Here is a 14,902-nt window from a genome sequence, read left to right as displayed (position 1 = left end):
GTTTTCGCCGCCACCAACTAACCCGAGGCTCCATTCTACCTGTTGTGACTTGGTGCCGCGGACGTCATCTTAAGTTAAACGACCAGCGGGCCAAATCGTGAACGACAGCGGGGGCGGACCAATCGCGCCGATCCCCGGTGACAGGTGTCGACCGGCCATTGACCAATAGGAGCGAGGAAGGGGCCGGACTAAAGAATTGACGCTTACGTCGCAGCCCCGGTAATGGCAAGTGACAGAGGGTGAGGAAGACGAGGCGAAAGTTTTTCAGCCACTAGTTGCCGTTGAGAGTTTCTATGCTTGACAACAGCAGCAGTTCCATATTCTTCTACTCTGACGGTTATTCAGCGTTGCCGTCTTTTGAGTGAGAACTAACCGTCTTTCGCGTGAGGCCAAAGTCGTGAACGAGGGGGGTCGGTCGGTCGGTCGATCGGTCTCGTAGGAGCTGAGTAGATATACACCAGAAGTTTTTGGGGTTTTTTTTTTTTTGTTTTTTCGACTTCGAGTTAATTCGCCGAAGAGAGAAAAAAAAAAACTATGTCCAACAGAGAAGACGAGTACGACTATCTTTTCAAAGGTGAGTCGCCGTTCATCTCCTAGCTAAGTTAGGTGGCTAAATGTCGACACCAACGCTTCGCCCGTGCGCGAGTGTCATTTGATGCCGAGTTTATCGCAAGTGCGGACCGGTGTGCCTGACAACAAGGCGTAAAGACGACCTTTTATCGGGACCCGGAGACAAAGGCACCTGCCCGGCGCCCTAACAACTTCGACTGTCGCCAGTCGAGACCTCGGTTACCGAATGGCGCTGTGAACGTTCAGCCGTGTGATTAAGGCACGGGCGGGCAGCTTGTGAGGACTCTTCTTTTGTATCGCGTCAGGCAGCATCTGCTGTCATCACCTCGCAGGCCGATGATGCAGTCGTCTTGGGATGCGGCGTTGTTCAACGAAGGGGTCACAAGCCGGGTCAAAACGGCCGCTGTAGAGATTTGCTCACGGAGTTGGGTCCGCTAGTGTTGTACCTGAGGGACTTCGTGGTTTTTACTGGAAATCGCCTGTGTGTGTAGCCTGAATGTACATACAGGTCTTGGCACTCAGACAAAACCTTCTCCTTTTGTATCAATAGCTAACAATTGTTCCAACAATTACACCACTTTCACTTTCTAATAGTACAAGTTGTTAACATGCTCTGACAACCAGCTTAAGGTAAAATGATTAGTCGATCAGTCAATCAACAAAAACATAATCAGCAACTGTTTTAATAATTAATTAATCGTTTCAATCATTTTCCAAGCAAAGTAGTGGAAAAAATGCCAAACATTTTCTAATCCCAGCCTCTTAAATGAGAGCATTTCCAGTTTGTCTTTGTCATATGTCATATTAAACAAAAGGATCTTGGGTATTTGGACTTTTGGTTGAACAAAGCAAGACATTTCAATATGCCATGTTCGGCTCTGCAGTTTTTTTTTTTTTGTTGTTTGTTTTTTTTGTTTGTTTTTTTGTGTCTCATTGTAAAAATATTCATCAGATTAATCAATAGTGAAAATTATTTTTAGGGGCAGCACTACAAGTAAGCCACATGTACAGATATTGGAGAGCTTGCCGGGTGACCAGATCATTTTAAGCAGCAGCACAATATGCAGAAACACTATCCCACAAAGTGTCATCTGGTACCAAAGATACTGCAGTGGGAGGAAAAGTGATTATTCCAATATGCCTATCTGGCACAAACAGTAGTACAACAGTTGTACCTTGTCATAAGCGAGGGGAAATGAAGAGCTCATATTCTGTTCAAATATAGAACACTAAACAAGCATGTGTTGTCAAACTGGAAATACCTGCATGAAAAGTGTTTGCGTGTGGCCAAAGAGAAAGTCTGTCCCAGAGCAAAGAGACGATGAGATTTGCTCACTTGCTTGCCCGCCCTTGGATAAAATGACATGGTTTCTAGTTACCAAATAGCAGATTTATCTGAAACATGTGCTGATAAGGTATCGGCTGCCGTTCAGTCTTTCGCTTAAAGCAGGAGAGAGCTAACATTCTTGCTGTGGCCCTCCTTTGTTCCTACAACCTTCTTTTGTCCCTTGCTGTTGGATAGCATGAGTGAAGTTGGGTGAGCTCTCGGTGACTCGCAGAAACCTTTCACTACTGATGGAGACACCAGCACAGAGCCACTAGAAGTCATGCTGCTGTCCCGCTGAAACCATACCTCTTTCCTCGTACAGCTCATTTTTCGTGATGTGTATGAGTCTTAATGCTGGGTATTTTTAGAAACTTTTCAATTTCATACTAACTGCTTCACTTCTGGTCCTCCCAAAACGTCTCTTTTTTGATTAACTACCCAATAGAGTAAATTATCTTAAAGCCATCTTTCAGTGAATATATTTTTTTATTTTTTTTTTTTTTTATTCTCATTGATGAATTTGATTATAAAATCAGCACTGATAAGAAAATAATTATCGTGCTTTAATAGATGCTATCTCTCTTAAATAGCCTGCCTTAGCCAGCCTTATATACTGCTTTAAATTCACAAAAATGGAAGTCATGAAATGGGACATAGTCTAGTGATCTTTTATTGCATTTACAGGGATTAAGGAGATATGAGTATATGAATTAATCTCACTGAACAGAAAGGTAGACTCAGATTCTAGGAATTAGTTTCATTACTACACTCAGGCAGTCAAAGGCTTCGCTACATTAGTGGGTTCGGGGTTGTATAATATAATAGAGAGGCGTCATATCTTTTTAGCTAAAGCATGCAAACCAAACAATAGGGTTATTGGATGGGTGTGTAATGTAGCTGTGTGCACATTACCTGTCTGATGGCAGAGGACCTAGAAAAAGTTGCATAATGATTTTTGTCCTCCGCCCAAGATCTTTTGTGTTGGACAAAATGGAGAATGACAGTGTTGCCTTCTTGGCGTGAAGGAAAGCCACACCGTTGGGATGTTTGGTTCCTGTATGCTTCCCCTATTATGATTATTTCAAAGTCTGAATAAGCCAGCTCTTAATGTGGACAGGTTTCTGCTTGTGTCTGTTACCCCATAGTAACGCTGACAAACTTGTAACACACATAGTTTCCCTAGTAAATAGCAGCATTGCTTAAATGCATGTGTAGACACAGTATTTGGTTTGTTAATGCAATTTCAACACTCCATAAAGAGTTCCTATTTCCTAATAGCAGGGTGGTGAGTTGGTGTGATAGATTCCTTATGACATACTGACCCACCTGACAATTATGGAAGTTTTCTGACAAACATTCATCTTAATAATGCCTCGTTCAGTCCATTTTAGGAGAAAACCCAGTGGAAGAGGAGACACAGGATTAAAGCCATTGTTTTTATTGTCATGATTATGCACTAACCATTAAAGGAATAGCTCACTCTAAATTGTAAATGTAATCATTTACCTCTCTTACCCCTATGTCATTGAAAACCCAGCTGAAGTTTATATGTAGAACAACACAAGGTTTTTTTTTTTTTTTACAAGTGTAGTCATTGTAAGGGATGTTAGCTATCTAATCGATTTTTGTGTTTTGTTTGGGAAATGTAAAATGGTGGCCCTATTAACTGAAGCAATTTAGAGGATGGTTTATATATAACTACAGGGCTGACTGCATTTTATGTTTGGCATTTGCACAACCTACAACAGAGTTCTGGCAGAGACTAGAGTAAGTGCTCAGTTTTAGGATTTGACATTTATAAACGGCTGTTAAAACAGCAGGAAAACTCACTAATACCTGTTGATTTGTGCATAGATGTCTCATAATCTATGTCTCTGTTCTCTCCATTGTTAAAACATTTTTTTTAACTGATTTATTGCCCTTCAGTCAAATTCTGTCATGACTGAAGTACTGTACATTTGGCATGTCAAATCTGCAGCAAATTACTGGTTTCACCTGGATCCATGTGCTTAGTCTGCATGTATTTCTTGAAAAGAGCAGGTGGTTCTAATATTTTGTGTACTTAGTGGGAGTCCCCTGAGTTTCTGCTCTGCCTTGGCTGGGAGCCACGTGTGCGTCATTGGCGGGGCAGGCTAACTGTTAGAAATGAGAATCAAATTGAATTTTAAAAAAGTCAAAGCATATTGTTCAGTGTTACTTTAACTAACTCTTACACCAAAGGTCTACCATGAATTTCCTTTTACAGATGCAGCCAAAAAGTATGCCGTGCTGTTCAAACATACTCATCACATATCAAATTTTATATTAATATAGTCTAGGCTCCATGTCTATTTTTCGTTCTCCATGTGCACACTGAAAATGAGATTCTGTTGTACCGATGAGTCGCACCAAAAGTCCAAAAACATTGGCTTGCAGGCAGAGTTCACAAATGCAATGTGACTGTGCTGATGATTGTTCCTTTTTCTTTGTCTGAAATCCCCTTTTTTTCATGTAGTGGTGCTTATCGGAGATTCAGGTGTAGGGAAGAGTAACCTGCTGTCACGCTTCACCCGGAATGAGTTCAACCTGGAGAGCAAGAGCACCATCGGGGTGGAGTTTGCCACGCGCAGCATCCAGGTAGAAGGCAAGACCGTCAAGGCTCAGATCTGGGACACAGCTGGACAGGAGCGATACCGAGCTATCACTTCTGCGTGAGTACAAGAGAGCAAATCATCAAAGCCTTTGTGGGATCACACTGCTGTGCTCAGACTTGCTTCCTCACATACCCTGAGATATCCATTTCACACAGGTAAATGCTGAGTTGAAGAAAATAGTGCATCTTTTTAATTAAATTCCGTACACTCATAGATCCATGTGCATCAGTTCAAACACGGATGTTATCAAAACAGAGCCGTACCTCATGTATGTCAGGACTGTCATTCACAGTCACGTGAGTTTGGCTATGTTATGTTGCAATGTATGTTGGGATTGTAGCAGATATAAACTTCCAACCAATAGAAACTTGAGGCAACGTGCCATTCGCTTTGAGATTAAAACTACAAAATGCTCTTTTTTGCCTTGGGGCAGGAACTGTTTTGATAACCACAGCTTCCTCCTAATCTCTGTGTCAAGTTCCCATCCCAACTCTTTTTGAGTTGTCTTCCTTGATACTGCAGCCACTGAGGCACAGGCCTGTACTGTGTCAAGTCACCACGGGCATTGAGGAAGCACACAGCGAGCACAGCCAGTTTACAATTAAAATAAGCAATGCCATTTAGTGCTCACTTGTGTTATGAGCTTCGTGTGCTTTTTTGTTTTAGCTTCATGGTTTTATTTCTTGTGTTTCACTGTTTCTACCAGCTGGGTGAGCCTGTGTTACACACTCACAAAGGATCCTGAAGTCAACAGGTTGTAACAAGAACAAGTTACTCCAATTTATATTTTGCTCATCTCGTCTTATGTTGTCCAGGTACTACCGTGGAGCAGTTGGAGCTCTCTTGGTTTATGACATTGCCAAGCACCTGACGTATGAAAATGCTGAGCGCTGGCTGAAGGAGCTGCAGGACCATGCAGACAACAACATAGTCATCATGCTAGTGGGAAACAAAAGCGATCTACGCCACCTAAGAGCGGTACCCACAGATGAGGCCAAGGCCTTTGCAGGTATTTTCACAGAAAAGACATTATGTGTTTGGCCTGTAAGGTTCTGGGACTCTGCCTCATTAGAAATATGAGATGCATTAACAACTAGCTGCTTTAATTAGGTCCTTAAGTAAAAGTACAGCAACTAGACACATGACATAGACAAAGACATAATAAATGCCTTGTCTTTGGCTTGAAAGTGTTCAAGTACATATAAGAAAGCACAGCAGTAGGTAGAAAAGGGCTTAAATTTATTAAACTTCCATTTGTCTCTGCCCCTTGAGAGTTTCAAGGTTTTGTTTCAGAAAAGGTTTATTTTTTACAGGAAGCCTTTCAGTTCACTTAAGTATAACTTTGTCAACTTTTGGACACTAATTCTTTTCTGCCGGTTGGGCCACATGTTTACACTCGACCTTGAGTTTCTTGGCTTATGTCCAATTCAGCGTTGCACCTGCTTTGACTGGCAAATGACTTGTGATATCACTGGCTGTAATAGTTAGTTCTTTCTGTTTGTACTGATTTGTTTGTCCTATACCACTGACCTAATTTATGATCCCAAATGTACGTAAAGATCATGTGGTGGAAAGGTCTATGACAGTGCCATGAATGAAGGGTTCTCCCCAAAGAACACAACAGTGACAATAGACCAGTCCGACACCTCGCTTACGCTACTGTGTGAATATTATCCCCTCACCTGTGATAGTAATTATTTTATGTGAAATTTTATTTTTATTCAAATTCTCCTTATACTTGGAATTGGTATGTACAGATTAGCCTGCAACGGGTGATTTTTTTATTATTAGTTAACTGTTCATTATTTTCTTGACTAATTGTTTGGTCTATAGAGCATCGGAAAACTAAAAAACATTTTAGTTTTGACATTACAATTTCCTAAAGCCCTAAGTGATGTTAGCAATTGTCTTTTTTTGTCCAACCGACAGTCTAAAACCCTATTGACTTTACTATAATGTTAAGATAATATTTTTTGCTTGAATATTGACTTAAATGATCTTAATCAATTAATTTTTTGTATATGGACTGGTTACATCTTCACAAATGGGAAATCTCTTCCATATCATACATTTTTGGGTGTTTTTGGTTGGTGGTCAGCATAAAAATTGTTTACAGAGCAGACCAGTCAGCTTTTATACAACCCATTAACTTTTCTGTAATTATAAAGCAGTTCCCCTTTCTGGGGAGAACCCTGGAGTGAGTGCAATATGTAGAAGAAATCAAATCCGGAATCAGCGCACTGTCAATTGCAGTACAGTGCTAAAGTAAACTACATCTCAGCTCAGTGTACGTATGTACTTGTGTACTTAAGTTAAAAATAATGAAGGCCTGTAATAATTACTTGTGGGACTATGTGCATTTGTCTTTTACAGAGAAGCATGGCTTGTCGTTCCTGGAGACATCAGCATTAGACTCATCTAATGTGGAGCTGGCTTTCCAAACTATTCTCACAGGTGAATTTCACATTTGTCTTTGCATTTTTTTTGTTTGTTTGTTTTTGTTTATGTCAAATCCCAGAAAGAAAATGTACTTGATCCTGAATTGCACTGATGTCTAAAAATCCCAAGCCATCTAATGATAATGCTTTACATATACAGTGTATTAATTTGTCTTGTCTTTAAGGGTTACATTTCCATTCAGACATTGGTTTACGTAACAACACCTATCTTCTGCCACTAGATGGCAGCAAAATCCGCCAAATCAGTTCTCTGCATCCATCACTAATTTGCAGTCTGTCAAGAACACTACCTGAATTTATTGATTTATTTATTTATTTATTTTAAGGTCAAAAATGTGTGTAATTAGCACACTGAAAAACCACCTGGCCAATCATTCTAGAGCCGCTATGAAGACAGAGAATCACCAGCAAACCACTAAGCACTGGTCTCTGTTGTGGTCACAAATTCACTTTGACCCATTGTACCAGGTGCATCTGCTCGTTTGAGAGAGAAATTCTGATACTGGTTCACGGATATGTTTTCTCAAGTAAATGTCTATGAGCAGTTTCCCCAGGAGGCATATAGTCACACTAACAAGTGTGTTTGATGTTGGAGATTTGGTAACATGGAGAAAAAAGCAATTGTTGTGACTGTCAACCCCTAGAGTGCCTAAAAGGACAATCCAACAGTGAGTGGTGCTTCCACTTCAATTGCTCCAGGGGCTATCAGTCTGCAAGTATGTACCACTTGCTGTTTGTATTCAGCTTCTACTCCATGTTCAATTCCCCTCTCCTTCTGCTTGAGCCGTTTGAGCCAGTCTGGCCACAGCATAGCTTTATCAGTAATTTGTGATTCATAGAAACTTCAAACCGACAAGGCCCATTGAGCTAACGTTGCTAATTAGTTCATTAAGGGAGGAGAAGTGCGGAGGTTAGCAGTGAATTAGCATGCCCGTAAGAACTGAACTTTAGACCTAGTGGAATAGAGAAGATGCCACATGTATGGATACCAACAGGAGATTGGTAGGCCAGAATGTGTCATCATGTTGTGTTATTGTCTATATAGGGACAGCAGCAGGTGCTGTGTAGGGTCTATATTAATGAATCATAGTTTCACCACCTGACGTGTCACTTCAGTCAGTTGGAAGTCTTGTTTTGCTTTAAACCTTCTTGCTTCATAGGCAGTTTTTATTTCAGGAGTTATTTTCCACATCTGGCTGTAGTTTAGAATTAAAGTGGCAGTGTGCAACAGTAAGTCAGATCGGTGTTTGCACTCCTCTCTTCAAGTTGATCAGCTGACCACCTCAGTGGCATCTAAGCCAAAGTTTAAGTAACTGCCATTAATTGAATTATTGATGAAGTAGGTGGTGATGAAGGATGAATGATAAAAAAGCTAATTGAAGTTCATGCGTGTGTTTGAACAGCTATTGTCTGCTAAATAAGTAGATTTACTGTTATTTCCGCTTACCAGCAGTAGCATGCAGGGTCACAGAAGCAGGTCACCCATAATGTATTATATTTATTTAGTTATTGCAATTTTAATGTAAAGCATATTGCATCTTGTAGCTGTGGGGAATGCCTAAAATGAGACTGGGTACTGCGACATGACATAACGATGCCAGTTTAGGATGGAAAGAATCCTGCACTGCTGCCAGGAGTCTGGATAGAACAGTTGTTGTTCAGTTTTTGCCATGCTGTTTGTCCTTATCACAATATGTCCCACTGTTGGCCGGATTTATAGGCATCTACACATAACTCATTCACTTTCACCCCTCTCTCCATCACAGCCATCTACAACATTGTGTCACAGAGGCAGATGTCAGGGCGAAGCGACTCAGACTTCTCACCAGCCTCCAACGTAGTGCCCATCACGGTCGAGCCCACCCAAAACTCAGCCAATAAGGGCGTCTGCTGCCAGTCCAACTGAGACATTATCACTGACCACCTCCTTCACCTCCAGGCAAATGGAGAAACAGCCAGATAGACAAACAGACACACACAGACGGAGAGGGGGGGAAATGGAGAGACAGGTAGAAATAACCATTTCACAGACACTTGTGCTGGGGTTGATTTGTCTGTTGTTTGGTTAAGGAAACTTAATACAGTATGAAGTGGGGGACCAGTGAAGGAGGGATAGTAAAGAAGTTTAGACAAGCAGACAGGTGGTTAGGGAGGTGCACCGTACCCACTGTATAGCTTTGAAAGTTGTACATGATCGGAATTGATTCACAATCTATTGAAAAATTTAACATATTATGAGGTCCCTTTTGTATCTCATCTCAATTTCTGTCTTTGCAAACTTTCCTCCCTTTGAAAGCTCTATTTTACAAGCCAGTAAGTGCTTTCCTTCAGTCTCCCACTACCAGGGTATTGGGTAATAAAAATTTAAATCCAGTAGACTGAACTGCAACCCCTTTGTCGCCACTGTCATTCCCGTTTACCCAAAATGTATAATATTTAGACAATAATGTCCCAGATGATATTAATTGAACACTGGATTCAGATCTTGTTTGGACAAAGGGTTTGCAATCTAACACTGGTTGGTTTACATTTTCCACACTGAATTCTTCGCAGCAAGGGAGCTCTCCTGCTTATGGTGCTTTTGCTTTTGACCACAATTGTGTCTCTTTGTAGAGAAGCTTGTAAGGGCAACTATCCCTCACTAATGGAGGAGCAAGGGCTTCAAGTCATTTTTCCTTAATGTACATGCACAGGCTGTAATTAAATCGAAGTTGGTTGGTTCAAGTTGTATGCCACCAGGCCACGTAGAGCAACTACATCCCTCTCTAACACTGACATGTAATTTCTCCTTGATTGCTTTTGATCTTTGTTTGGACGGCTTTCCTGCTCTGTGCACACTTTGCACTCTACAGATGAGTCATGCTCTTGTAAGCTTTGTAGTGCGTTAACTCCAATGAGATGGGATAGCTGCATCGCTAGTGGATATGTTAACCGCCTCACGTGTCGGTGGGATGGCAGGATTGGCTCTGTTGATGACCATTTCACCCCTGCTCTGGACCTTTTGGTGTAGTGGGAGAGATTAGGGAGATTGATTTAAACGCATGGACAAGCCTGTATTGCCGCTGTCTGCTAGCTGGGATGGATAGCTGCATGGATAATGTTTCAGGGGGTGAGGTGGTGAGGGCACTCAGCCCTGCCCTGCTCCTGTGATCTCTGATGTACCCGAGATGGCTTGTTTTAATGTAAGTGAAATCCTCCACTGCCTGCTCACTCCTTTCTCTCTCTCTCTGCACTGTATGTAACTGGAACAGGACTCTGCCTTCTGGGATCTCCCTGAGGTCTGCCCCTCGCTCTCACTTGTCTTTATTTCCTGGTGAGGGGGCGGGGGTTTTAATCAGGAGCCAGGATTGGGTTTGTTAGTATCTAATAGTTTAATAGATGAGGAAAAGGAGAAAAGATGGTAGTGTTAGGAGGGGCTTGATTAAATCCTAAGGTTATGCACACAGATGGCGTTTATCCTGCTGATGTGTTTCCACATCAACATTGACTTCTGTTGACTTCACAGGTCTTTAACTGGGTGGTGTAGGCTAGGGCTTTTTAAACATTTATTCTAATATATGTATATTTGGACTGCATATGTATAAATAAATCTCATTTGTTATAGCCTGCCTCTTCTTGTGTCTCTTTAAGATGTTTTAAAACAATAAAGGGTGCACGTAGCTGGCTTCTTCATTAGTGAATCTGGTAGAAGGGCAGAATTATTTAAATGAGTCATGAGTCTAGGTACCATGATTGCTAATCCCAAAATATTGACATGGCTATATTATGTAATTTAATTGCGAATGTCCACTGTAATTCATTAACAAGATATTTGCAAAGTGCTGTAAAATGATGCTGTTCCTCTGATCACTGAAATTAAAATATGAATCGTCATTATCAAAGGATCAATTTAGCCATAAGAACTCCCCATTTAAACAAAATAACACAGTTGGTTTCAATTGGAGATCATTTCATTTTTGTTTTATTAGAAACATTTACAATACATCTTGAATCTTGGAAAAATAACAAAGAACCAGAACTAACATGGCGCAGATACAATAATAATAATAAAAATGTCTCCAAAAAATGTAATTCACAAAAAAACATGTGCTATAAGAAATAAACCTGCAATATCACATGCCTTCTTAGGGCATGGCACACTGTAACAGAGTTCAAAGACTTCTTTTTTTTTCTTTTTTTTTTTTCCATCCATCAAAGCTGACGGTCAGCCACAGAGGGCCACAGTGGCAACCCTCTTTCACTGTTCACAGAAACTAATGCCAGGTGATGCTGGCCCAAAAACTAATGCACTACGACCACTATTAGACCGGTATGAAACACCTCTACTGTGCTGGAAAAATTGGAAACGCTACCAAAGACAAACTGTCAGACTGAATTGGCCTCTTTGGAAAAGGTTGCGAGTTTCACCAGCGAGCACCACTTCAGTCCCCATCCTTTACATGCAGCAGAAAATGTGCCATTGTAGTGTTTTTGTCAAGTTGTTTTGTTTTTTTTTGTTTGTTTTTTTAATCTGTATCAACTCTTACACAAACAAAGAACTTCAAGTTAATTCATATGAGGTGTGAACAGTCTTTCATCACTAATAGGTAACTGAGAATACAAAATCCAACTTTTATGTGGGGACTGAAATGTTCTCTTTGCCTGGCTCCAAACTCATGTCAACTTTACAGATTCCAAAGAGACTCCAACTATGAAAATCTACAGAGGAGAAACAGCCCAAGTGCGCTGACGTTAAGGGATAACGCAGGACTTGCACCATTTCTCCTGTCTAAGTGACCATACAACATACATGCAACCTAGTACGGTAATGATTCTGTTGTGTGTATATCTGTGCATCTAGTTACATAGATCTACTACACAGTGCGCTCTTGTCCTCTCCTAGATGCCTCCACTCAATCCACACGCTTCACATAATTGACACATTAGGAAAAGTCTCTCATAAAGACTTTCTTGAAGGTGATTATGCGCTGCTGCTATCGATCACAAACTGTCTGAGTAGTAGACGTAGAAAATGTATGAATGAAAGTGTGTACAAGTTATGTGTGGCCCTACTGGCAAAGGGTCACAGCTGCCCCATTCATTCCAAGCGTTGCAGTCGTAACATGTTTTATACGTTTGATAAGTAAAAGCGAGTTTAGATTACAGAGGAAATGAGTTATGTGTTTCAGTCAGTAACATGGGGTTAGTTGAAGGGGAGAAAGGGGTTACAGCAAGCAGCACTGCACAAAGAGTGCTGATGCAGGAAAAATATATAATTGAGGCACAAAATTGATGCTCTGTGACTAAAATATCTCCAAATTCTAAAAAATATTATATTTTCTGTAATTATTCCATTGTGAATGCACTGATGTTGAAGTAGTGCATGTCTGAAGTTAAAATTTAAGCTGTGGGTAACTCTCATTCCATCTACTTCATTTGCAATAAAGTACATGGAAAAGACGAGCATCCATAACTTTCATAAATAAAACTTCTAAACTTCTTTTCTCATTTTACTTATTAGTAGAAACTGACTTCCCTGTGTTTAGAAATATATTAACTTCTTGTAATTTTAATTAAAAAACAAAATGTCTTGAGGTTACTCATAAATATGTTGCTTCATTTTTTTTTTTTACTTTTCATAAATAACATCCAGATACTGACTTTTTTTCCTCTGCTTTCTATGAAATAATAACCCATGTTAGCAAAATAGATTTGAGAAACTGTAATATGTTTTTTTTATTCTTTTTAAGTTACTTTCTATAAATGTATGTGGAAGAACTCAAATATAGTCTACGCTGAAAACCTGTCGCAATTTTTTTCCAAAAAACAAACAAAAACTTAAAGCTCACTTGTAAATTGACAAAACAATAAGCATAAGGAGTGCATTAGGTTGAGTGGTCTATTTTTTTTTTTACATTCAAATGCATTACTTGCTCAATGTGTGATTTCGACAGGTTGGTACAATTGCTTAAGTGCATCCATTGAAAATAAGGATTTCCTATCACTCCTTAAAAGGGATTCTACATAAATGCATAAAGACCTTTTCATATCAAGAGAAGAAAAACATCAACAGTTTCTACCATTACTATAATAGTAAGCTTAATACAATATTGTAAATAATACTAACAAGAACTTAATGAATCAAATGTCACTGTGAGTCACCCCACCCCTTTGTTGCTCCACTGAATTAAAGAGTATTTCATACTGGGTGAGTTGGACAAATGAAACTTACACCTTAGCATATTCTTAAGAATCATAATTAAACTTTATGTATCAATTAGTTAAACTACACGGTAAATATATGATTTTAAACGGATGTTAACTTTAAGGTCTTAAAGCTTTTTATACACTTCAGGTATCAGGCTGATGAATTCTTTATGTGATCTTAACTTTTTCTGATAAATCTTACCTACTGTACTATATTTCACTAACATGCAGTTAAACTCAGGGATACAGTTAATGGCGCTCCAAACCATATTAACTAAAACCACAGTGTTGTTTTGTTCACTGTTACACTTGTCACCTTGTTTACACCTAAGGTGGTCCCTTACTGTTTACTCTGAGGGTCATAAAAATTAGGAAATCGCTTGTCATTGTCAACACCATTCCTTGTCAGTCTATGCTTTTGTTTTTTTTTTTTTAATCATTGGGCAGTTCCTATTTATCTCAACTTCTCAAGCTCGGTCAAGTTTTTCAGAAAGATTAAGACATTCCCTGGATTGTGTCCCCCCCCCCAAAAAAAAAACAATCTAACCAGGACAATAGAAAACTACTCGAAGGACTGTGTAAGTGCCAGGATGTGCTGTAAGCTGGTCTCTTTGGGAGAAGTAAGTCTGTTACCAGCGCCTCTGTAGTATTAAACTAATCTTACAACACTGAAACATGATATGCCTTCATTTCACAGATATCGACTGAGTGGCCTCTAAAACTTTTGGGTAAACAGAGTAATCCTAGCTATGAGATTATTTCTTGATTCAATAAACTCTAAACCAAGATGATTTTTGATGCTAAAATAAGTTAATTCAAGTGATAAGTTAGTTCATGACCTTTCCTTGTAATTTGTTCTTTGGCTATGTCTGACCTTTTTCTTTCAAAAACAATACAGATGAAAAGTAGGTGCATCACAAGTATCAAAGAGAGCCATGAAATCAGAAACTTATTCTCGCCATGTAAACAGAACTCATCTTAAGATATGCTAGAAGTAACGTGTCTGCCCCTGTATGTAATTTAACAAAAAAGTAACGAGTGTGAAGGATCAAAGCTCTTCACATGGTCAACATGACTTCAGCAAAAGAGTGACTGGTACAGTACATCAGATCATGTTGGCCTGCCCCCTACTTCTCACTGCCGTGTGTACGTTTTTGACCAAAGCCTTCGAGACATCGGTCTGTCATAAGTAAAGTCACCAGCCCCTGCTTTTTAACAAACGGGACAAACCTCAGTGCCCATGCTCTGGTCCTGTTTGTTTAGTTTCTTTACCATTGAGCAATCACTTCTACAGCGCAACGACATTTCCTCCAAGTCACAAAAATTGCAGTTTCATCATTTCAGTGCTACTCAGGAGAAGGAGTCCTTAAGTTTGTCTCGACCCACTCTGTGATCCGATTAATATTCAACGTAAAAAAATGAAGCAATCAAATGACCCAGACCCCGATGAACGCAACAGGAACAATTACTTATTCTGAAACTGTTACTAATTAATTATCAGTTACTACACTGGCATGAATCCATAATTAATTTTAAGCAGATATGAGACAGAAATGCAGCATTATTATCGTAATAATCAAGGTCAATTTCTGAATAGAATATTATTTAAAGAACTGACTAAGCAGGCTCCCCTGTTTATTGTCCCAGTATAGTCCTATTATTGCTTTTCATCCTAATATACATAGAAACTGATATATTGAGTAGGGGTTAGGTTATTACACGTGCTA

At 39.8% G+C, this 14,902-nt stretch overlaps 1 protein-coding gene across 1 annotated transcript; it reads left to right on the top strand.

Annotated features, from left to right (window-relative positions):
* Window positions 1-137: 137 nt before the first annotated feature.
* rab11al (RAB11a, member RAS oncogene family, like) lies at window positions 138-10,592 on the top strand. The gene is made up of 5 exons (XM_040117061.1): window positions 138-574; window positions 4,392-4,587; window positions 5,346-5,539; window positions 6,904-6,984; window positions 8,756-10,592. The coding sequence occupies exons 1-5, from the start codon at window positions 535-537 to the stop codon at window positions 8,893-8,895; spliced, it is 651 nt and encodes a 216-aa protein (XP_039972995.1). The 5' UTR covers window positions 138-534; the 3' UTR covers window positions 8,896-10,592.
* Window positions 10,593-14,902: the final 4,310 nt, after the last annotated feature.

Source organism: Xiphias gladius, chromosome 22 (assembly GCF_016859285.1).
Source record: "Xiphias gladius isolate SHS-SW01 ecotype Sanya breed wild chromosome 22, ASM1685928v1, whole genome shotgun sequence".
Lineage (NCBI taxonomy): Eukaryota > Metazoa > Chordata > Actinopteri > Istiophoriformes > Xiphiidae > Xiphias > Xiphias gladius.
This window is presented reverse-complemented; position numbering and strand designations above follow the sequence as displayed.

Excerpts from the sequence above, each read along its gene's own strand:
- rab11al (XM_040117061.1), top strand. The coding sequence starts at position 535 with ATGTCCAACAGAGAAGACGAGTACGACTATCTTTTCAAAG. Across the intron at positions 4,588-5,345 it reads TACCGAGCTATCACTTCTGC|GTACTACCGTGGAGCAGTTG; the intron begins GTGAGTACAAGA and ends TATGTTGTCCAG. Across the intron at positions 5,540-6,903 it reads TGAGGCCAAGGCCTTTGCAG|AGAAGCATGGCTTGTCGTTC; the intron begins GTATTTTCACAG and ends TGTCTTTTACAG.